Source organism: Polyodon spathula, chromosome 21 (genome assembly GCF_017654505.1).
Source record: "Polyodon spathula isolate WHYD16114869_AA chromosome 21, ASM1765450v1, whole genome shotgun sequence".
NCBI lineage: Eukaryota > Metazoa > Chordata > Actinopteri > Acipenseriformes > Polyodontidae > Polyodon > Polyodon spathula.
In genome coordinates this window covers 6,182,989-6,206,534 of record NC_054554.1, presented here as the reverse complement: position 1 = coordinate 6,206,534, position 23,546 = coordinate 6,182,989, and the positions used below count along the sequence as shown (strand labels likewise).

At 36.5% G+C, this 23,546-nt stretch overlaps 1 protein-coding gene across 2 annotated transcripts in view; it reads right to left on the bottom strand.

Moving 5' to 3' along the window:
- Positions 1-16,770, bottom strand: part of LOC121296323 (protein BEAN1-like) — a 39,773-nt gene extending 23,003 nt beyond the window's left edge. The window contains exons 1-3 of one of the 2 annotated variants that reach the window (XM_041221743.1): positions 16,175-16,770; positions 15,287-15,361; positions 14,051-14,185 (exon numbers count right to left, since the gene is read on the bottom strand). In XM_041221743.1, the coding sequence (XP_041077677.1) occupies positions 14,051-14,185; positions 15,287-15,361; positions 16,175-16,202 (238 nt within the window). In that variant the 5' untranslated portion in view covers positions 16,203-16,770. The remainder of the gene's footprint in view (positions 1-14,050; positions 14,186-15,286; positions 15,362-16,174) is intronic. The other variant, XM_041221744.1, reaches the window with a different exon arrangement.
- Between the last annotated feature and the right edge of the window lie 6,776 nt (positions 16,771-23,546).

Here is a 23,546-nt window from a genome sequence, read left to right as displayed (position 1 = left end):
AGATTGGGGTTAAAAACCCAATTCCTTCTTATATCAGTTCACTATTTTTTTGTTTTTGTTTTTCCACTCTTGGCTTTAAATACAGCCAGCCTTGCTGTTCCTCCAGTATATGTCATTCATGTCTTTGCTAAAATGTCTCAGCATTAAACTTTCTGCCAGTTTCCTCCGACAGGTTATTACTATTTACTCTACAAGAAGTGGCATGAAACACTATTAGCCCTGCTGTTAATTCATCACTAAACACTCTTCTTTATATATCAATGGAAATTGATGCTCTATAAGCCATCATTATCCTGAGTGTGGGTATCAAATTTCCTTCTGGAACACAATCTTATTATGTCCACGGCTTTGAAATTTAAAAGCAAAACTATCCTTGCTACGAAATCGGTATTAAAAACACTTATTATTTATCCTTGCCACATAATATTGAATAAAGTACAAATATCTGCAGTGCTGAATCCATTCTAAACACTGGAGTTATCCTCTTTAGAGCTTTTTCATAAAAAAAATAAATAAATAAAAAAATAAAAATGTAATTAGCCGTGCTAATTGTGCGTGTGCTGAATCCGCAGCTGGCTTCTCCTGACACCCAGCTCATGAAGCATTGAACACCTGCTTGTGTACCACCAGTATAAACAAAACACTGGTAACAAAAGAAAACAACACCTAATCCTTCACAGTATGAATCACTGTTCACTTCTGATTTACATCTGTAAAGTAATGTGATAGTGCTACAGAAAATGCCAATTAACATCCATTTTCTGACCACCTCATTCTAATCTAATCATGTGACAGGCCAGGTTTTTAGTACATTACATAATATTGCACCAATAACACTTTAGTTTAGGGATCTATTGCGACATATCTATATATATCTATATATATATCTATATCTCTATAGATCTATATATCTATATATATATATATATATATATATATATATATATATATATATATATATATATATATATATATAATCAAAATGTTACAGCAGCACATTTGCCAAAGTGCATTATAACTCGTTGTTCATATTTTTAATAATAATCTATACATGTTTATAGATTGCACATGATAACAGATCCCTAAACTAAGCTTTGCCCACATACATTACCAAAACCAATTATCTTAATATTACTGGATCAATTTAGCACTAATACGCATTCAAATACAGTGTTGAAACCCAATTGTTTCCAGCAACCCTCTGAAACAATCTTCCAGCATGCAAGAGTAGAACATGCCTCAGGATAAACACTGTCACAGAGCAGAGTGTGTTCCCAAGGTGTCATCATGAATTTTCACCATTGCTTTCTTTATCTTCTCTTCTACCTAGTAAGACCAGTCTGTCCTCAAAGCCTCTTAGCTCTGAAGCACAAAAACAACTTGCAGTACTGGGGTATAAGGCATACCTGTCAACATTGAGTTTTCAAAATACAGGAGCTTTAGTAAACTGAAATCTCATACCTGTCAACGTTTGAAAATACACAATCAAAAAGTACGTGAACTTGCCTCGCGCACTGAACGAATGCCTGCCACAGGACTCCCCTGGGTCCTATACCCTGCCAAGTACAGAAGGGGATTACAGTAATCACACACCGGCCATGTATTTTGTAGACATTAAAGGTTTGCTGACATAAGGGGGTTTAACAGTAGAATAAGGGAGATGTCCGGGAGAAGGGTCCAAAATACGGGAGACTCCTGGTGAATACAGGAGAGTTGACAGGCCTAAGGAAACCTAGTCCTCTGAACCCTAACCCTAACCCTAACCCTAACCCTATCACAGTTTTCCAGTAATTGTCTATTAAAATACTTTTGTACATAAATAATTTAATAATACTGCTTTTCCCTACACTCTAAGACATTTAAGAAGACAAATGATTACGCAAATGGCATATGTGCTGTGGTTGCTAGGAAATTGTGGAATGTGTCAGCAGTGTCTCATTATGGGATGTCATGTCTGCTTGTTTTGGGAGCACTGCAAGGTCCAAGTATAATAGAAAAAGTAGCAATAAAATAACAATGCCCTCCTATTGTGCCAAGATAATTTCTCTTTTTATGAACCCCTTTCATATGCCGGGCTACTGGTCTGCTTATAGTTTCTGTTCTGACAATGCCGCATAATAATGATTGTACACCAGCAAATTCATGATCTGGAATTATAACAGCTGCTCATTCTTGTTGGGAATTGTAATCAACTAAGGATATCAAAGGATATTTAACACTTGTTTTTACTCCTGTGCTCACTAATGTGCAGAACACAAACTTCAATTAATCACTCTTTTATATCCCAGCTTTACTTGCTAATGCAATAAAAGAAAAAAAAAAAAAACATTATCCAAGTATTTAATCATGACCCATTATTTTTAATTATTTCTAATTATGTGATATAAATTTTAAACCAAACATAAATCTCCTGCGACAGCTGTAAATACAAAACAGTGTCAGTATTATAACAAAATAAATCGTCTGACCTACAGCCAACATATACCATGTAAGTAAGTATGACAGATAGACAGGCGGAACTCTTAATATACTGTACCTCTAGATCGGAATGCTCTCATTACTTTGTGCTGAAGAATGTCCTCAATCAGAACAATATGTTCTCTAGAAAGATACAGCCAGACTGAGAGACAGACAAATCAACTATAAACACAGATTCTGATACTGTCAACATTCTGATAAAAACCAGGACATGGAGAGTTTAGTCAGTCTAGAATTTGACAGTGAGAGGGTATACTATATATGTTTGTCTTGAATCTTGACTAAGCTTCATGCATTAGGTGTCCCACAATTAACAGGTATGCACGCAAAAATACAAAGGGCTTTCATTATATTCAATGGCTTATGAACAAAACGAGAAAAAAAAAAACGAAAAAAAGGTTCTCCTTCAGCTAACCTGAGTAATTTACGATCTCATCCATTAATAGGTCAGATGAATCCACTACTTAATGACACCTAAGTGGCAAGCAGTTGTAAAAGCCCATAAATTCAGAGTCATAAACTTGTTGTAGCTGAGAAGAGCTTCATGTGAAATATTTACAAACTTGACACAATGCTGGCACAGCTGTTAAACACCAGCAGATGCATTGCTCAATTTTTACTTGCAGCTAAGAACTACTTTTATCGCAGTTTACCTGATCTTCGAGGTCCTTATGCTTTCAGTTACAAGGTGCAAATTGCTAAGAGGTTACTGAGTAATCATTTGGAAACATACACTGTATATCAATAATTTGTATCATTTTAACATGGCTTGGTAAGTAATTGGGAACTACTTTTCCAGGTTAAATATTGTAGAGAAGGCTGGCAGCAGGATCTGTTGTTGCTGTGCTTCTCCACTCTGCCCCTGTGCTGTCCATGCCGTGTGGGCAAAGCACTGCGGGGACTAGATCCGAACGTGACTACTGTCTTACCTGCACTAATGTGGTACCTTTGAAGGGTCTGGGGCTACATAAGTGGCTTGCGTGCCAGCTTGGGAGTGTGCTGTTTATTCCATCAGATAATAAAAGAGCTGTTTGTTTTAAAAGATAAAAATTGTATGCTTGGATTTTTACCACCACTACAATATTTTAAATAAAAAAATAAAATAAATAACCTACTGCGACTACTTGGTAACAGTTGGAAATTACATCAAATTCTGATACAGTTTGGGAAACAAAACAGACAATTGTGTTTTCTTCTCAGTTTTTAAAACATTCAGATTAGCCCAGTTATACTGCAGGGGTTATCATTATACTAGGTTACAGTCTATGCAAAGGCAATATTGAATAATGCGTCTCTATAATATATGATGTGCTTCAGTGTACATTTTTGTGTGAGCAAACACTGTTACGTGAATGTGTTGCTGCTAATTCAGTGTTCTAATTTCTGCTTTGCCTGTATAAAACATACCTGCTGCATTTGATTTGGACTGAAGACACCATGGCTGTCTTATTTCTGCTTTAAGAACCGCATAATCCACATTTTTAGAGACATTCCCATTTTTATGTGGTTTAAATGCGACTGGCACTCAGTAATCCGGTGGCACTGCATGCAAGCTCCCAAGTTACCCTCCGAAATCAATTTTACATTAAGACGATTCAGCAGCTCAAGGTCACCCCCAAGCACCATCTGATCTCTGCTATCAGGCAGGTACGAGATCTACCAGGACAGATAGCGGACTGCTCATCTGAACACAACATCAAATGACCTTTTTCAAAATCTCTCTTTCTCTCTCTGACTAAAAACAGAAAACATACTCAAACGGCACAGATCAATATAGCATGCTAACTGCGCTTTCCTTTTTTTTAAACCTACGCAATATGTTTTCTTTCTAAAGTTTTCTTTGTAAACAACTCGGTAATCAATTGATATTAACCAATAACTGGTGACCACGCACACTGCAGGAAAGCATCTTAACCACCTCTCCTTTCAATGTATTACCATAACTCTCAACCATAACCTTAACCATAAATTCTTATTGGCAGTTCTTGCTGGGAACCAACAGACATAAAACCAACAGGAAAACAAAACTTTGGAAAACTATGTCCCATATTTCTGTATGTTTCTGTTATGTTTAAAAATAAAACTGATTATTTGAAGTAAAAAACAATTCAACAAAATACACATTTCAAGATGATCCATTTAAACTTAATCTGCATATAGTACAGCAAATTGTCACTAGTCCCAGAAGTACCTTTTAATTAGTGCTCCACTAATAAAAAAAAAATAAAAAAATACTACTAATAAAAACTGCTGCTGGTAATCCAGAACATTCGGGACGCGAAGAATTAAAATGTTTACAGATAAACCAGTCACAGCTTATTGGAATCTGCCTTAAAAACCCTTTTTGTGCTAACATTTAAAGCTCTGTGATTTTGCATGCAATAGATGCACATAACTATGAATGGGGTTTTCACCAGCTCTTGCAGCGTCTGCAAGGACTAGATGGTTACGTTTGTCTATTTTAAGAAAAATATATATCAACCCACTTTTGCATAGCTATTAAAAGATTTAGCTGCAGTTTACAAAAACAACCATTATAAAATACATTTTTAGAGTGCTTTTTCATGCCAAGGCACCTCAATGGTAAGGTACTGTCAAAATAGATAAACAATATTTGCACTAACTAAAGACATAAATCTTATACACCTTTTGTACTGAGAATTGCAAGAAAGTGCTAGCAGATTTCCTTTAACTTTGACAGGTGATACATTATTTATGGCTGCATTTAAACTCACATTTAAACTCGAAAGGGCAGCTATTGACTGGGTCAGAGATCAGTCAACATGCTTTCTTTGTAGAGTTTAGAGCAAATCGTGCCCTTTGCCACTGAGCCCGCGTCAGTGAGACATGCCTACATCTAAAGTCTCAGTCTGGTCACATTTACTTTTTCACTCAAGCTGTCTAATGGTCAATGGTCTCTATTTTTTATAGTGAATCTAACTTTAAATTCTATCTTTGTATAAAATCATGACAGGAGTTTTTTATTCTTCTATTATGGTTTTACTGGGACATTCTGACCATAGCCAGAAAAAAAAAATCTATATATGGAAAAAATACAGCGCTACCCCTCGAGTACCCCCCACCCTTATATGCCACATTTTCTCAAAAAGTTTTTTAGCTGCATATGGTTTTTCCATTGTAAGTGTTTTTCACTTCTGTTTCTCTAAAATATTTTCTATAGAGGGCACTGTCAAAAAAATGAAGGAAGAGTGTCAAATAATACCTGTTCAGCTCTAATTAGTGGTGACTTCGAGGTCGCCCACAGAAAAAGCTTTCACTCTTATCGCTGCTCCCCAAAGGCATGGAAAAGGTGCAAATTACTTAAGAAGCCAATTTAGAAGATCAATCGCGAGGCAAATTAGCAACCCCCCTAGCTGCAGCATGAATAATTAAACCTCTAACGACACCAGATTGAACAAATTTAAACCTCACAGTGGCCAGCTAAATCTAGCTGCTGGTTTGCAAGATTTATAAGAATTTTTAAGGGCCTGCTTCTGGCATTTGCAATGACACGAATCTCCAAGAATATCCTGCACCAGCACAAAAATTAGCTGAGGCGTGCAGTCTGAAATTCTTCTTCTTTATTGAAAATTACACCAAGTAATTGCTCAGGTGTAACCTTCAGTGGAAGCTTCAAGGACAGACTGTAATTAGGGCTTTAAAAATGGGTGGAGCTCTTACTATTCACTTGAGAACTTCTTTCAACGCATTCAATACAAAGAAACAAGTGGAGAGGATCTTCTATACAGACCTGTAAGGTCCCAGCAAAAAGTTTCAGATGAACTACAAGAAAATATTAGTCATACATTTAGAATTTTAAAAGGTCAGATTTCAATGTTACAAACAAAGAAAACACAACATGCCCATCCCTATGCCCATGCAGTAGTTAAAATGATCACTGTTCTAGCTACTTGGACACAACATTTCAATGTCAAAGTACTTAACAAATGAAGTCCCTAGGGCCCTTATTACTAAAATGGCCTTCAAATCATCAACTAAGGATTTATCTCTTCGAAAAGTGACCCTGATCCTAACCAATATGCATTTGGAAAAGTTAGACAAAAAAAAAAAGATTATAAATTAATTTTTAAAAGTACATTTAATGAACCAACAACTTCTGCAGCTATGGTTCAAGTTATGCTTTTGTTTTTGTTGATTAATGGGGTATAAGGTATTAAATGAAACATAAATCCATGCATTGATTATGGGATTAAGCTGGGGCTAACATAAACAAGACCTTCTGGTATTAGCAGGTTTCACAGAAGCAATACAAGAGGCTTTTTCCACTGGATTAGCTGGCTCTGATCCTACCGTAAGTGTCACCTCTTGCACAGTGAACTAAGAGGTATAATATTGAGGGCTTGCACTCGAGGGGTAATCTCTTTAAGCCTATCCTGATAAAACTCCTTGCGTCATAACTATCTGGTCTGTTGGGATTTACAATTCCTCCAGCATGGAATGGCACCTTGGGGTAAACTGTTTGTAGAATAGAAGCCATTAACCCCTTTTATCCTGGTAATGTGTGTTTATTTGTAAATTTTCTTAACAAACGTAATGTGGAAAGGAAATGTAGAACCTTCATGCCTAACAATAAGCATTACAGCAGTTCTATACTATCTAATGTTGCATTTTTTGGAATAAGGAGCAAGAGCTCCTTTAATCCAAGTCAAGAAAAGCAAGAGAGAAACTTCACACAACAATAATAAGACAAAGATGGATTCCTGTGCAAGGAGGCTGCCCCTCAGTGCAGTGGCTGCATTGTTCAACACGTGCTTCGAGACAGACTCCTAGGCATTCCTGGAATAGCAGCATTTGAAAAACTCCCCTTTGTGAGCGGGTTATGAGTATTGTGACAAAATACATTGATGCAGTAGCCCGAATTACAGGAACCTTCGACACTAAACAAGACACACCTCTGGCCAGTCTGTGCACAATTAACCACCCTTGCAGAACCAGTTTCACCTAATACAGTATCTCAATAATATCAGTGAAGGACAAAGTTACCCCTCCCTGCTAGCTCCTTCCCTCTATTCCCCCAGCTGCTTGCCGTAGCAATTAATAGATCCTATTAGGGAAGCCCTGTAGTAATTACAAAGAAAATAGCTTTTCTTCTAAGAGGCACCGGGAGAATTCGCTTGACATCTGCCATTTCAATTCTACCACCTGTAAAGTCTTTAACTGTTTTCAGTGACAAGGAACTTGAGTTAAACATTTTTATGTCCTACATTTTAATAAGAACCTCCTGCATACGTTTTCCTTGAGTGGGATGAAGCAATGTTGAGAGGGATAGAAACTCTTGGAAAACCTGTAACTTATGGCCATTACTTCCCGTTTTTATTTCCATATGGTACATGTGCACCATTCTGCCCCTTGAGGATGAAAGAAATACTGCATTTGTTCTGTGCCATATTTCTTACTAATGTATTTATAACCTCCACTAGGGACAGAGTGTTGCAAGGGGACAGATGAATGGTTACACTCTGTTGTACTAACTGTATTTAGACAGAAGACATGCTTAAAACCAGAGTTGTAATGACTCGAGTCAATGACTCGACTCGACTTGGAATCAAGTTGCAATTTTTCATAACTCGACTAGAGTCATTACCAACAAACGACTCGACTTGACTCGAGACCCTGCAAGCAAAGACTCGACTTGACTTCCTGCTCAAAAGACGAGCCACGCAAAAAAGTCTTCATCTGACTGGAGTCTTTATGATAAAACCAATAATAAACTTATTTCATTTTCAATACATGCAACCCCTCTCTAACACACAAGATCACCTTGTCATTTTGCACATAAACAGGTTCCTGCCATGGTTGTTAAGACCATTGCTAAGGAAATAGAAATCATATTTCTAGCCTATAGCACTGTTTCTGTGATCATAATTCCACAAGCAGCAGGGAGCCCGGGAATGAAAATGTGTAGATGGGAAGAAAAGACAGATTTCTGATCACAGAAAATCCTGAGGAAAATAGTGATTTTTGAGTTTTGTCACAGACACGAAAAAAACAAAAGAACTACATGGAGAGCACACTAAAAGTACCTGCGGTGGTGGAATTTACTTTTAATAAATATACAGTCGACCAGGAGAGAAACAAGCAGGCTGCATCCTGCCAGCACTAAAGTGACAATATGAATAAACTGCATTCAAAACATAGCATCGGTAGCTGCCACTAATTTATACTGGTAGGTTTTTAGTTTTTTTCAACGGCTAAAATGAGAATCTGAATTAATTAAAAACAAAATGCAACAGCAATATTTTTCCAAAATGAGTAGGTAGTTGACATTTGATATTTAAAAAATAAATAAGTAATGCCAGGGCAAATTAAACAACACAGCAGAAAAAGCACTGATTTTTTAGGAGTTATTTTTCAGGTTTTGTTAGCACACAAATAAAGGTAACGAATGTATGGAAAATGTTTCTGTTCTTATGTTCTTTGTTTTGTGGTATCATTCATTACTAAACACCCAACCCAGTTGAGCACAGAGGAAGGGATCTTTATACAGTGGCAAACAGTGCTTACAAATAGATCAATGAATCAAATTCACTAAAATGGAAAGATGAAAAAACAATGCAGAAACCATGGACTTTTAATGGTGAACATAAGTAGGTCAAGTAGAACCACATTACTGTGCATCCTAATTTTGTATTTTTAACAGTCTTTTTTTTATGTATAGATTGCTAATCCCCTGTAAACTAATCTGATTAAATGAATATGTCTTAAACTGTCAGAACTAATGACTCAAAGTGACTCGAGCCAGATTGGCGACTTGACTCGACTCGAGCAGTTTAGTGACTCGACTCGACTTGAGCTTGGCATGTCAAAGACTCGACTTGACTCGAGTCTTTACTCACCAATGATTCGACTCGACTCATTCCCAACTTTGGTGACTAGTAACTACCCTTTTGAGGCCACGTGGGTATTTAGACAGAAGACTTGTTTGAAAGCCAGGATGTGAGGACTGCAATCAAATATGTGCAACATGATTCTAAAACAAAAGATGGATATAAGGTGCATTTTAAGCTCAGTCGTAAAATCCTTGTTTTATTCTGAATTCTAGCCATGCTGCTGGTGCTGGGTCTTTGGCATGAAAAACCTGTTGACAGTTATTTCTGGAATCTCTGTTGCTGCCAAATCTATACAAGGTCATTAAAGGGAGTATTGTGTTCATTTCATATGACAGATATATTAAAAAATAAGTTAATCTAAACGCTCAAATCAGCCTTCTAAAACACAACCAGGCTAAATGAAAGCCTCTTGTTGCTTATTTAATTGAGTCTGTGGTTAATATCAACTATAATGCTCGCCTACCTGCATGTTTTGTTTTTTTTCTGATCATATCAATATGCTGTGAAAATCTGTGTCCTGGAGGGTGGTGAGGAAATAAGGACGGTCATAATGTTTGCATAGCAACAGGGTTCTTGTCAGTTTTTCTGAAACAGATGTTTACAGTGATTGTGTTATCAGGCTGGTTCTGCGATTTTCGCCAGTGCTGAAGGGTCAGTAAAATTCATTTGTTTCAATGAGCAAAAATTATGGACGCCAACTGTCTCTTTTCCACTGTGGGCTATTGGACTGCACATCTAACTCCCTGAGTTATTGGACAGATGCAGGTGACTCCTACAGCATAGTTAACTATAGCCTGGGTTGTTAGTCATACATTTTGTTTTGGTAACATTTTAGATTGTGTCTCTGTATGTACATGTATACTAACACATAATTACAATGTTATTATGCATAATTACAACGTACTCAATACAAAAAACATGTAAGTACACAATTGTATCAGAAAAGGGTGAAGGTTATGGTTAGAGTTATATCGTGCAAAAAGATTTACACATCAAGTACACTGAAACTATACATAGTAACATTGTAATTATGTGTAGGTACACATGTATTTACTAAGTAACTACAAACACTATGTAAAGTGTTACCTTTAGACAAGCAAGTACACATCATCTAGGCAGTGATAAAGTTTGATCAAACAGTTGCATTTAGCAGAAAGGCTGTGATGAGATTCAATCTCAGGACCACTGGAGTGTGTCTGTCACAAATGAGCCTCACACTGGCATCGGCTCAGCGGGTTTAACACTGGAGGCCGTAGAGAGAACCAGAAGACTATGACTAATGGAAAGGTCTCGCTAGCTGGTGCCTCTGTCAGGTTAGACACAGCACACCTTGAAACAGCTGGGAAAAAGTCACCATCAACAAGGTTAGCGTGGCGTGCAGGAACTTGGATTTGGTAAAAGAACAATAAACTTTCCTTTACTTTCCCTGCTTATATCAGCATTATGAGTTTTGTCCTTGATCCTCAAAAATAAACATCAAAAACAATGAACCCTACATACATTTTATTATGCAAAAAGTTTTAAGCTATCTAGCATCAAATATGTTTTTCATGTTCTGCAGATGATTGATATTTATAGATAATTACAGTAAATTAACATTTTATGGTACTTACAGTATAAATATATTATTTAAATAGTATTTCACTTGTACTTCTTTACTGTGGCTGCCTTCTGGGTACACATACTGTGACATACTTAAATACAATCTCCATGTTTTTATATTTGTTATGCACTTGTTGATTGATCGTCTGCATTGTAGGTTAATACACAAACCCACATATTTGTACACATTGCTGTACTGTGATAGTAGCAGTCTCTCTCAAGCACACTGCTATATTCTCTGATTCAGCAACAGTGGTGGGAGTACTTTCACTGTATATACAAAATACACACATGGAACTGACAAAGTTCCTAGTCTCTTTTAAACAAGTGAAACTGGCATCAAATGCCCAGCCAAACCAGCCACTGTCTGGAGCTGCTACAGAATGACAGTGACTACGATGGAGACATGATAAACATGTTTGTGAAATATCTCTGACAAGCACTGACTCAGTGCCAGTGGACACCAAGTTCAACAACCTAATGTTTTTTTTTTTTGTTTGTTTGTTTTTTAAATTGTTTTTTTTTTTTTTTTTTTTTTTTTTTTTTTTTTTTTTTTTTTTTTTTTTTTTTTTTTTTTTTTTTTTATTTTTCTTTTTTTTTATTTTTTTTTTTTTTTTTAAAATTTTATTTTTATTTTTTTTTTTTATTATTTTTTTAATTTTTTTTTTTTTTTTTTTTTTTTTTTTTTTTTTTTTTTTTCTTTTTATTTTTTTTTTTTTTTTTTTTTTATTTTTTTTATTTTTTTTTTTTTTTTTTTTTTTTTTTTTTTTTGTTTTTTAAATTTTGTTTTTGGAAGTGACCGTTTGTTTTATTGTTATTAAATTGCGTTTGTCATTAAAGGGAGATTTAATCCTATCCGAGCTCACCCCCATTTTAGAAGCTTAATGCGGAAAGCTGAGAAAAAGCTCAGTTCCATTCAAACATGACGACAGGAGGAAGAGGCAAGAGTCTTTCATAACCGCACCACATGTCTGCTTCCTGTTCCATCAAAAAGTTGAATAGCTAAATGAACGTGAACCTGAGGATTTGTCAGTTTCCCTTGATCAGAAATCAGTTGCTACTTCACAAATCGGAATGTGTGTGTATATAAGCTAATGCAAACATGTACAGTAAAACAAGCCACTAAGTGAGAAATCAATAGATAGCAATAAAAAACAGTCATGATTTATTAGGCATATTATTTTCCTGTTTCTAAAGTGCAATTCAATCAAACATCCTGTCATAAGAGGACATCCCCTGAACAAATCCATGTGGCAGCAGAAATGAAAAACTTGTGTTAACATTTCACAAACTCTTCATTATAAACACATGTACTATAAACAGTCACTCTGTAAAATGTAATTAAACATCACCAAAATGTCATAAAAATCTGTTTTTATTGAATCTCAGAGATAAATATAGTTTTGGACTATACCGTAAGATCTGACAATAGTATATTATCAATTTGTGCTTTAGTTCTGTCAGTATAGAAGCTGTCTGTAAAATTTAACGTGTTCACACTTCTCGTACTATCTGGGCTAGTTTAACACTGAGGCTAGTTCAGCATAGAGAGATGTACAACCTGACATTTGTGGTCTGCAACGCTGTCACAACTGTGCCGGCTAGCCTCCTTCTGTAATCAATTTACTGAAAGGTCAAATTGCATTAGCACTGGGCAAACCAACATTGTAACTGGAGGAAAAGGTAGTCTTGGGTAGGTGTTTGAAACACATCAATCACTGAACAAATTGACCTGATTCTGATGGTGAAACTGTAACATAAGGGTTAGTTTGTGCCGATATGGGTAAAGATGCACGGTGTATAGAACTGAGCTTCAGGCTAGTATCCAGTCTTCCAATGGAGTGTCTTTATGTACCTTTTACTGTTGACAATGCTACACAGATCAAATTGATACAGAGTAGGTGTAGAATTGGTTTTATAGTTTCTGATAGCAAATAACTTGCATGCCATGGTGTGTTTCTACCTTTCAACTATAATACTAGAGCCGTCAGTTCCATCTGCAAGATATATAATCAATTCACAGCCCCCTGATTAATTTTTTTTTTCTTCTGAATTCCACGGTTAAAAATCTGTCTGCACCGTCCTTTGAACCGGATGCTTATTAGGTTTCCTCTCTTAGTCCTTATTCCAAACTCTCACTATGACAATACACGCTCAAGTAACTTTGATATCTGCTGTCAATTGAGATAGCTTTCAACTCAATCCCAGATGCAGATGGCAGCAAAACATTGCCCTGGGTAGCTTAAGTTATTTTAAAAAGGTTGCAGCCTACAGCTTTGTTTTATTAGGCCTGCACCAAAAATAAATCCTTTTTACTTTACATAAATACAAGATGAATTTGAAAAGAAAATCTTAAAACCAAGTAAAAAAAAAAAAAAAAGCTTGCCTAGACTAATAAGTAGTGTTTTAAACGATGCGCCTTTTAATTCAGAAAACAGTAAAGCACTTGTTACTTTGGGTAACATCCTGTTTCCAATTCAATTCATTGGGGTATATATGGTAGTAGTCATAGTAACGGTAATTTCATACCCTGTGAAGCTCACAGCCCCAGACCCAACTGGCTAAATATTTAAAATAAATTAATTAATTGTGCCTCTGCTGCCACTGTCATTGTCTTGCTTTTGCTTAGAGAGGGTGAAAAGGTCAGCATTTTTACAACATGTGATTGTTGTCAGGTAAAAACACTTGTCATCCCCAACTAACATCTTAAAAATAGGAAGTGCGAAAGAAAGCAGCAGCACTTTTGTTATTCACCCCCACAAACGTACAGCTGACATTTATTTAAAAAGTTGATTATACCCAGATAAGCAAATGACGACAGTGTTACAGTAAAATACATTCAAATGATAATATTATAACATTTCCATTTCATGTAATTACACTCTAATTGCACATAGAGTAATTACATTGTAACTAGACAACAATGTGTAAAGGCAGCTGCTAAAGTGTTCATTTGGGAAGATTGTCGTCTTGTTACAAATGTAGTTGCATTGTAACAACCCCACAAAATGTGTAAATAATTACATTTTTATTAAACCATTTCAAATATCTATACAAGGTGACCAAAATTAATTTATTTATAGCACAGGTTATTGCATAGGAAGTGAAGCAGCGCTTACCTGAGCAGACCAATTTGATCGACATCAACTCCCTGCCACAGTCCTTCTTATTGTGACATTTCAGCCAGTTAACGAGGCAGAGCCCCTTACCACACTGCAGCTCCTCCTTTCGGCATGGGAGGATGTTCTTCTCATCTGGGGGCACAACAAAAAAAAAACATGATAGACACAGCCACTCTGGTTACACAAGCCAGGGAGGGCTAACAGCACATCAGCTGAGACTATTGTGTCAACCGGACTCTCCAATATCAGGGGCCATGTGTTTTCAGTACTGAAGATGATGTGAGTGATGATCACAAGTTCTGAACTCCCCAAAGCTACTGCATCTTTATGCCAATATACAAATGCAATCAATGTAACAACAAAAAACATTGAAAAAACTAGTGTTTGAATAACAGGCAAGAAAAAAAAAGCAACATAATAACGGATGGCTATACTGTTCATTATGTGTAAAGACCCACATTTCAACAAACTACCAGTGAATGCAAAACAAATTAATATGCATCGGTTCAAAAGGACCGCTGCTGAATGAGAATTATGACATTTATAAAAGTTATTCCACACTTAAGTGGATATTGGACGTACAATACACAGTATATCACATTTAAAACAAGCACTGCTTGTCACTGATGTAGTTTACGTGCCTTGTAACTTAAAGCATTACCAACTGATGGGATCTAACATATTTTTTAACATACCAGAACTATATAAAAGTGCTTGACTGTAAATACTAAATTAGAGCTATCAGTAACATAAAAAAGTTGATAACCATGCCCTACAGCCACTGCAAGAAGATAAACGAACGTCCTTAGCAAGCTTCAACACAAGCAGTTTTCAAGGCAAAACTGTGACATACTGCCTCCACTATACCCGCATAACCAGGAAATAACAAAGGATATGTACATGTACAAGCAAACACAGCTTTCTGTTGGCAGTATCTGGAAGCAACCCACTGATTTTTAACCTCAAAGCACACTGCTTAATAGATTTTCATATCCCATTTGAAACTAAGCTCCAATCAAGATGAAGCACTAATGATAGTCTCATAGTTCTGGGATTTATGTGCTCTTGTTTTTTAGCTAATTCTGCATGTGCAGCCGTTTTCTTTCGTTGTTCCTGGAAAAGACAGACAAGAGGCGACAAGCATCCTTCCATGCATTGATGCTCCACAAATTTCCAAAGCAGTGGCCCATTAACTCACGTTTCAGCATTATGGAGATGACAGGGATTACTTACAGGCGCTGGAGTAGTTGCTGCCAACTCCGTTTCGGAATGAGTTGCCAGCGACTGGAGGGATAGAGAGAAAGAGAGCTGGAAAAAAGGAGCAAAAGACCATTAATCACATTTTATGTTGCTGTCAACTTTGTTCTGTTCTGACCAGAGCTCTCCCTCTTCCCCCACTGACAGCACTAGAGCTCATGTGACAACATTTAATTCCAGGCACAATTGTAGAATACATATACTGTGTACAACTTGTGGTGCCTTTTATTTACATGGCATTAACAGGCACGTCTGTAGGTTATTCACCTGTGAAGGTGTGTACAGTGGTGGTAATTGGTAAGGTGTAAAATCTACAGTTACTTGTACTAGATTAACAACACAGCACAACAATAATTACCAATGTTGGAATCATACACAAACACACACGCCTATGCACACCCTTACCAACATGTAGGTTTTGTTTTGTTTTGTTTTTTTGTAGTTTATGAACAGTATATGACGACAGTACATCTCTGGATCATGTATTACCAGTAGCGAATCTATAGAACTGTTATCTCAATTTTATAGAAGGTCACAAACAATATATAGCCTGCCGTACTTCAGCAGCATAAGAATCATATCATATTACGTTCTGCAACAATTTAGATATAACTAACATACTGGTATAGCATATTGAAACAAGAAATGCAAAGAAAGGAACATATATGTAAATTACAGTACTATTCTGAAATAGCTTTTGGATAAAATTACCATAAGTATAGAATGTACATTGTTGTGACAATACATCTGTAACTATAAAAATAGCATCGCAGTAAATCTAAGATTTAAAAAAATAAATAAATAAAAAAATACATTTTTATAAGATGCAGGTTATATAATTAAGATCAGTTACTTTCCACATACCTGAGCACAGGTAAAATATTATCTCCATAAACTTCAGAAAACAACTTCGGTCTATCAGGTTTCACAAGCGGCAACTGACAGAAAAAAAGAACCAAGTGTTTTTGCCCATGTAATTTTCTCTGAAGAATTCCCGTTTTGGTAATGATTGTGTACTGAAACCATCACCAACGCCGTGTCTTGCCGCTGCTGCTGCTACCTAAATGCTCGTCTTGACCCTGTTCAGATTCATGCTCAGATTCCATCTGCAAATTGCAAATAAATCAGTTTAATCGTAAACTGTATTTTTTTTTTTGTTTCCACTTAGGCAAAGCGTATCCTCGAAATGACGAGTCCTAGTCTTTTCTTCTGTACATTTGCACGTTCTATTTTCTTGCCTCCATGAGCTAGGAAAGAACATTGATCTTAGAAGCGCCACAGCCAGAGCACAGTGCTTCCTGCCGTTTGTCCTTATCTGCAGCCAGTTTGGGAGAATGACTCAAAGCACCGTATTCACTTCTGTAAATAATATACGTAGGGCCTCTCAAAATCTGGTCGTATGTCATCACTACCATTTGTTTTGCAGATGCAGTGATAAGGACACGATTAAAATCTGTTTGAAGAAAACACAACAAAACAACAACAACAACAACAACAACAAAAAAAAAAAACGAGTATACACGTCGCGGGTGGAATAGGTGTGTAGAAAATGCATGTAAACGCCTCCTTCTGACATAATCTTATCGGGTTCCTTTAAGTTTTACTTAGCCTCAACAAATATAAACAGGTCAATAAATCAGTTCTGCGTGTTTTGAGCGCTCTTGGTGAGCGTTTCAAAACTTTCATATGCGAACTAGTGTTCCATTTTGCATAGATTACATTAACAATTGCCAGTGAAACTAAAAAAAACAAACAACAAAAAACAAAACAAAACAAAAAAAAACCGTATTGTTCTTTATTCTCGATTCATGCACTCTGATAAACGTACGGGATTAGGTACAAACATTTATATTATTATGTAATACCCTAGCAAACAAAATAAACTAGCAATATAATAGCCACGTTGCGTGTTCTTTATTTTGAGCTGTTTGTGATATGTAGCTGGTTATGTATTGTTTAAGTCCTGTATTCCAGAATGTTTTTTTTTTTTTTTGTTAACGGAGTTGGCGCTTTTATAAATAGATTTTGCAGACTTCCAGAGCTGAAAGGCATGCCATCCCATAAATAAACAAAACACATAAGACACCTGGGATAAGAATATATTCAATAACTGGTTGGCAATAGCATTTAGTCACTAGCTCTGGTTTCATCAACCCTTGGGTTACAGCTTACTGTACCTGCACAGAGTTGACAATTCTGTATAATTCTGAGTGCCAGTGGGGATCCTTTAGTCTGAGCAAACCGGACTCATCATTCATCTCTTACAAGAGACCCAACAGCAGGTTAAAATCCAAACGTACTAAACTTCTGCTGCAGTATTGAGTTTTAGCTCCGTTTTTTATAAACTAAAAAAACAATTATATGAGTTAACGGAGTCTATTCAAGTAATACCGTCATAGAGTTAATGCACATTTTTTTGTATCACGGTTATGAAGATGAATGCAGGTTTTTTTTTTTTTTTTTTTTTTTTTTTTTGTGATTTAAAGGTCACTGGTGTTTGTGACCGAGTATTGTTTGTAACAGTTTAATACACGCCGTTGTTTAAAATCTGTATTGGAATGACTCCTAAATGCTCTTGTACAAAAACACTGAATGAAAAAGCTACACATTTCTAGAAAATAGTTCTGGTTTCCTTTTCTTTACAGTTGTGCCTGCACTTATTAATAGAAAGCTTTAGCCATCATGATTCCAGCATTAATTATTGAACAGCCTAATTATTGGGAAAGATTGAGAAGCAGGACAAGTGCTTTATGGGTTGTATTATGGGTTAAAACCTGTATGTAGAAACTACATATTGTGTGCCATTTACTGTATATGTTTTTGTTATTTCTATCCATTTATATAACCACCTCTTTCCTAAATTAATAAAAAACATTCTTGTATCTTTAATTTAATCCATTGCATTTGACATGGGCAGAATTAGAAACATGCAAAATCAATAATGTTCAACAACTTCTCAAGGCCACTGTTCTATGAAGGTCGATAATTTAGTTTAAAGCGCTTAATTGAGTGGTTGTACAGCACAGAAGACAGGGAGCTCGCCAGTGGTCAATGTTCCGATCTGGCTGTTCCTTTAGCGGTCTATTCACACTGCTTTGTGTTGCTCAGAGACCAAGAGAGTGTGACCTTGAGCATATCTGCTGAACTCTTCTTGTCAAGGGAGTTTTTCATGCCTGATTGATGAAGCCTCTGAGTGCTGAGTTTATGTGCAAGAACAAGTATTGAAATCTGAGGTGTTTCCTCTTACCCCAAAAGCACAGCTAGAAACTGTTTTCATTGTCTCATCCAAGTCACTGCTTTCATTCATAAGAGTGGCTAGAATCGCAGGCTAAAACAACACAAAGGGCTCCACAATTATAGAACGTTTGGAAATACCATTGGAATACTATTATATTATCAGTACATTACTCTAAAGGCAGCAGAATGGATTTGGTAAATACATTTTACAGTGCATGATCCTGATATGGTTTCACAATGGCACCTATATGGTAACAGATTTCCCAGTGATGTGAAACATGCAAAGACTGTTAGTGATTTTAAAAACAAATTCCAATCTTTACTACAACAAACTTGTACTTGTAATTTACAGTACCGGTACATGTAAGATCAGAATACTTGTATTGCATGTTGTCTGTAATTTGGACGACTTGAGAAGTTAAATGAGTCTACAGTGCAATCGTGGGTAAATTTTTTTTAAAAGGCTGGGGATAGGATTTCATATGAATTAGTGTGCTTCTCTCCAGGTACACATTAGTGCTTATCAAAAATACATGTAAACAGCATGCATACTTCATGTTTAATTTATAAATGCCTCCACAGCTACTCAACATCATGAAACAACACTGACTGTAACGTATTACTGGCAAAGAGCAAACACACTGTACACTGTGGCTGGGATTTTAATGGATAGCTTAATACCCTAGCTGGCCACTACATTTACAAAACCACCTTTGGCAACTGGGCCTGCTGAAGAAAAAAAAATACTGGATATCAATTTAAAACCTGAGTGTGGTCAGCTGTAGGCAATTGTATATCGATGCAGGCGTGGCAAGTATGCCAAGAAAAAAAAAAAAAAAAAAAAAAAAAAACATGTAGGGGTTTTTTTGTGCAAAATGAAGGTAGGTTGTTTAATGGACCGGAATGACATTGATTGAGGGAATGCAATACAAGAACAAACCAGACATAAATGATACAGACCTGTCAGCTGCTCAGTGGTAGTTTATAATTTATGGATCTTTGAAACAACATGGAGAAGTTTACACAATTGCAATGTTTACAAGTATTTTGTGAATACCGTTTGGCTTGTATCATGGTTAAATAGCTGTTCAAACGCAGCATGGGGCATTTTGTCTGGGCTTTCCATTGCTGTCAGTCAGTTGTAATTCGCATTTCTGATCACAACCGCGATTTACAAACCTGAACTGTGAATGAGGACTTTGTATTAATGGACTAAGCATGGGTTACAGTGGCTAGTCCTTTCCCGGTTCTCCTACTTCTGTGAAGTGTGTCTAATTGCCCTTTTTCAAATGCAAGGCTGCCAGCCCAGTGTTAAACTCTCACAACTGGTAAACAGATCTGTGCTCTCTGTTTTGACATCCAGGGAAGACAGTACATGTTGATCTGCAGGGCGCTGAGCGACACATCGATCAAAACTGTACCGGCAATTATTGGTGCGTGCATTTTCCTTTTTTGTTTAAAAAGTTGTTTTCAGAAAATAAACAACACTGGTAAATAAAGCAAGACACTGCCAGTCTGGGAAAACCGTAGCTCAGACTAAGGCTCCTGGGGTGCATCAGGTTGATCTAGACAGTGACACAATTCCTCTAAAATGACACTGTTTAAGATGGTTAAATAATAAAGAAGCCTTTGGTTTTAAGGTGGATAAGGCTTTATAATTAGCTCCTGTTGTAAGTTCAGCAAGACCACGTGATTTATAAACACTGAGGGGTTCATACCCTGCTGGCATAAACCATAGCTGGATTTTTAATTTTACACCGTTGGGTAACCCTAAATTATTAGGTTATCAACCACAATACAAGGCTTTGTTAATAAATGTTTCTTTTATTTTTTGTATTTGGTGTAGTCAAAAAAAGTCATCAAGCAACTAAAGCAAAAGATACATTTAGTTATATTTGTCAGTATTGAAACTGACTAATAAACATAAATAAGACTTATATATTGATCTCATAAAATGTATAACTATAACAGATTATTCTTCTGTAGCCGCTGAACTATACTGAGAAAGAAATCAATATTAACATTTAAGAAGATCCCTTTGAAACCATAGTGGGGGCATTAAAGTGGTTCTCCAATTGAACTATAATTTTTCTTTTAACTGAGATTGATACTGTAGCTGCTACTGTGGTGATTTGTGACTGACATCACATCTGCTGCACAGGTAATGTGCAGAGATTGACCTGATTGCAGGGTAGCCCTGAGTAACAGGAAATGGCCATTGCTCATCATCACTTAGCAACCACTTCTTTTTACCAGGGGGATTTGAAGTTCTCGACTTTAATGGCTGTCACTCTGTCCTTCTGTTTTCCAAAATGAACTGTATACGAGAAGGTGGCTGTTAGACTGGAAGACTCTTAAGTTTAATGCATTTATTTATATTGTTTGCGATATAGTATATGTTGACCATAAATGCTAATGGTAATAATATAATAAAGGTCAGTTTTGCCCAGTGAAATTCTGTCCTGTTCTGGTAGTGAGCAGAATGATATCTCCCTCTTACAACATTCTTATTTATTGATTGGGATCAAATTGTAATGCAATTAGATCCGCTGTATGGGTAAAAGTTACTCTCTGCATTGTGTCAGTTAAATAATGTTTTTTTTTTACATGATTATTTATTCCTTTTTTCCAAGAGTATTTTATAGTTCTTCTGCTTCAAAATACCCAGCTATAAGCATGCCTGGAGGTGTTTGTCTTGTTCAATAGATGATCGGATATTTGTGATTTGTTAAATACTCTCAGCGTTTTTCATGTGCTATGAGAATGCATTCTGAAAAATACACTTGTACGTATTCCGACAGCTAGTAATTTTAAAGTGCTTCGCTAGAGATCCTTGTAACAGCGTTCCATAATAATGTCATTGTTGCTCTTTAAGTGAAACACTTTTCCTGTACACTGATATATTTTAGTTTAGCTATAGGAAATATATAAGGTCTCTCCACTGATCCCTGTGTCTTTTGTAACCAAGACGGTTCACTATTTTCTAATCAGTGAATGTGTCACACTGACAGTGTCCTGAGCCAACACATGACTGAGACCCTAATATCACAATGACAGTTGTGTCACTCCAACTGTCACTGGTTACAGGACACTCAGACATGGCAAAGGTTTCTTACCCAGGAAGTATGAAAGGCAGGAGCAGTGAAGCAACAAAGCACTTGCCTCTGATGGCCTTTGGATTTCCACTTTGAAGTGGAACGCAAAGTCACTTAGAGGCATTAAGAAAGCAAGCAAGCAGAACATTGATTTGCAATTTTTTTCTTTTTTTTTTTTAAATCTTAAATTGTAGCCACTCTGTTTAATTTAATTTAACTCTGGCAGGTGGTGGATGAAAATGGGTGGCATAGCGGATTGCTATCACCCTCTGGCATCTGCATAGAACTATGACCCAAATCTGGAGTGACAAAATAAATGTTTCTTTCAGCACTGCCGTACCCATTTTAAAGTCCTAAAGATCAGTGAGAAGTCTGGCGTGTGCTGTGAAATGCTATATGTGTCTAGTTTGTGGAAGGAGGAAGTGACCTACCAGATAAAATGTGTCACTTGTTCTCAAATCAGACAGACAAGGAAATAAATCATACCATTTCCTCCTCCTACAAAGCAGATAGACTCAAAAGGGTATTGTAGTTTTAATCAGAACATCACTATTAGCCAGAGTTCAGTATTATACATCAATAGCATGTAATGTTCTTAATAGTTAACTGAACCCATATAACATTTATGATGTCATCATACCTGGGACACTGGTGTTGTTGCCCAGTTAATGAAAAGGTTGTGCGTTAACAATGCAATACTATATTTAATTACAAAAATAAATGCGCTAACTCCATTTGTAATTGTAATTACTGTACACTACAAATGTGTTTGTGTAATTACAATGCAAAAGCTATGTAACCACACAATCCATTTCAGTGTAGTTCTTTTTTAGATTTGCGCTATGAGATTGTTTCTGTTCCATTATTCTAGAAAATCAATCTTTTCTCAGTACCCTGTATGCATTCCTTTCCTCTCCCACACATTTCCCTTTAGCAACAACACACCACCAGATTTTCCAGCATTACAGTGTATTGTGTAGTTTCTCTTCTGGCTGTCTGTAATACACAAGGCAGTGTTCAATCCACACAGGGCTTCAGGAAAGACAAAAAAGACCTTGAAACGGAAGTCCCACAGGCACAGAACCAACAACATGGCAATTGAGAGGTATTGTGAGAGGCAGATACCACATAGCGTTTTAATTCAATTCTAATTACTAAGTAGCTACGTACAATGTTATGCCCAGGTTAGTACTTTAAAGCAGGTGTGTAATGCTTTGACAGTGCAAATGATTATTTTCATTGCGACTAAATGACACTGGAGCTCAATAAGTGCACAATAACACTACTGGGAGCGTTAACATGGCTGATGAAGATGAGAAAACGTCATCCTTAAAAAACATCTCCAAAACAAATCTCTACCTCCAATCTATGAGATGAGGAACCTTTGCCTAGGAAGTTTAAGAAATCATATTTAATTCACAGACCCATGATTCAAACTCCTTACAGATCCAAAATCCTTAGAGAACGACTACATTTTTAATGAGGCTCACATCCGGAAGCTTGTGGATGAAAGTGGATGTATGCAGTGATGAGGAGTAATGCAGATCTCTTCAATTTCTATGCAGACACTTTGCGTCCCAGGCTGGAGAAAGCCAGCAAGGCCCTATGTTTCATAGGAAGACCTATTTATCATCTTCTCAGCCATCTCCTGGCTGTGATAGCACTTTGTGAGTGTGCAGGGACACTGTGACAGCCTTGATTGAGTGATAAGTGTGAATATGGGCTCGCTACTTACAGCTATGGCCAAAGGTTTTGCATCACCCTATAGAATTAACACATTTTGCTCCATAAAGTCGAATGAAGCCTGCCATATAATGTTACGTTAACATTAATTACATACTACTCTATAGTTTTTCATATACTTAACAAAAAACTGACACAAATTGAAAAATGTGACGCTTCCG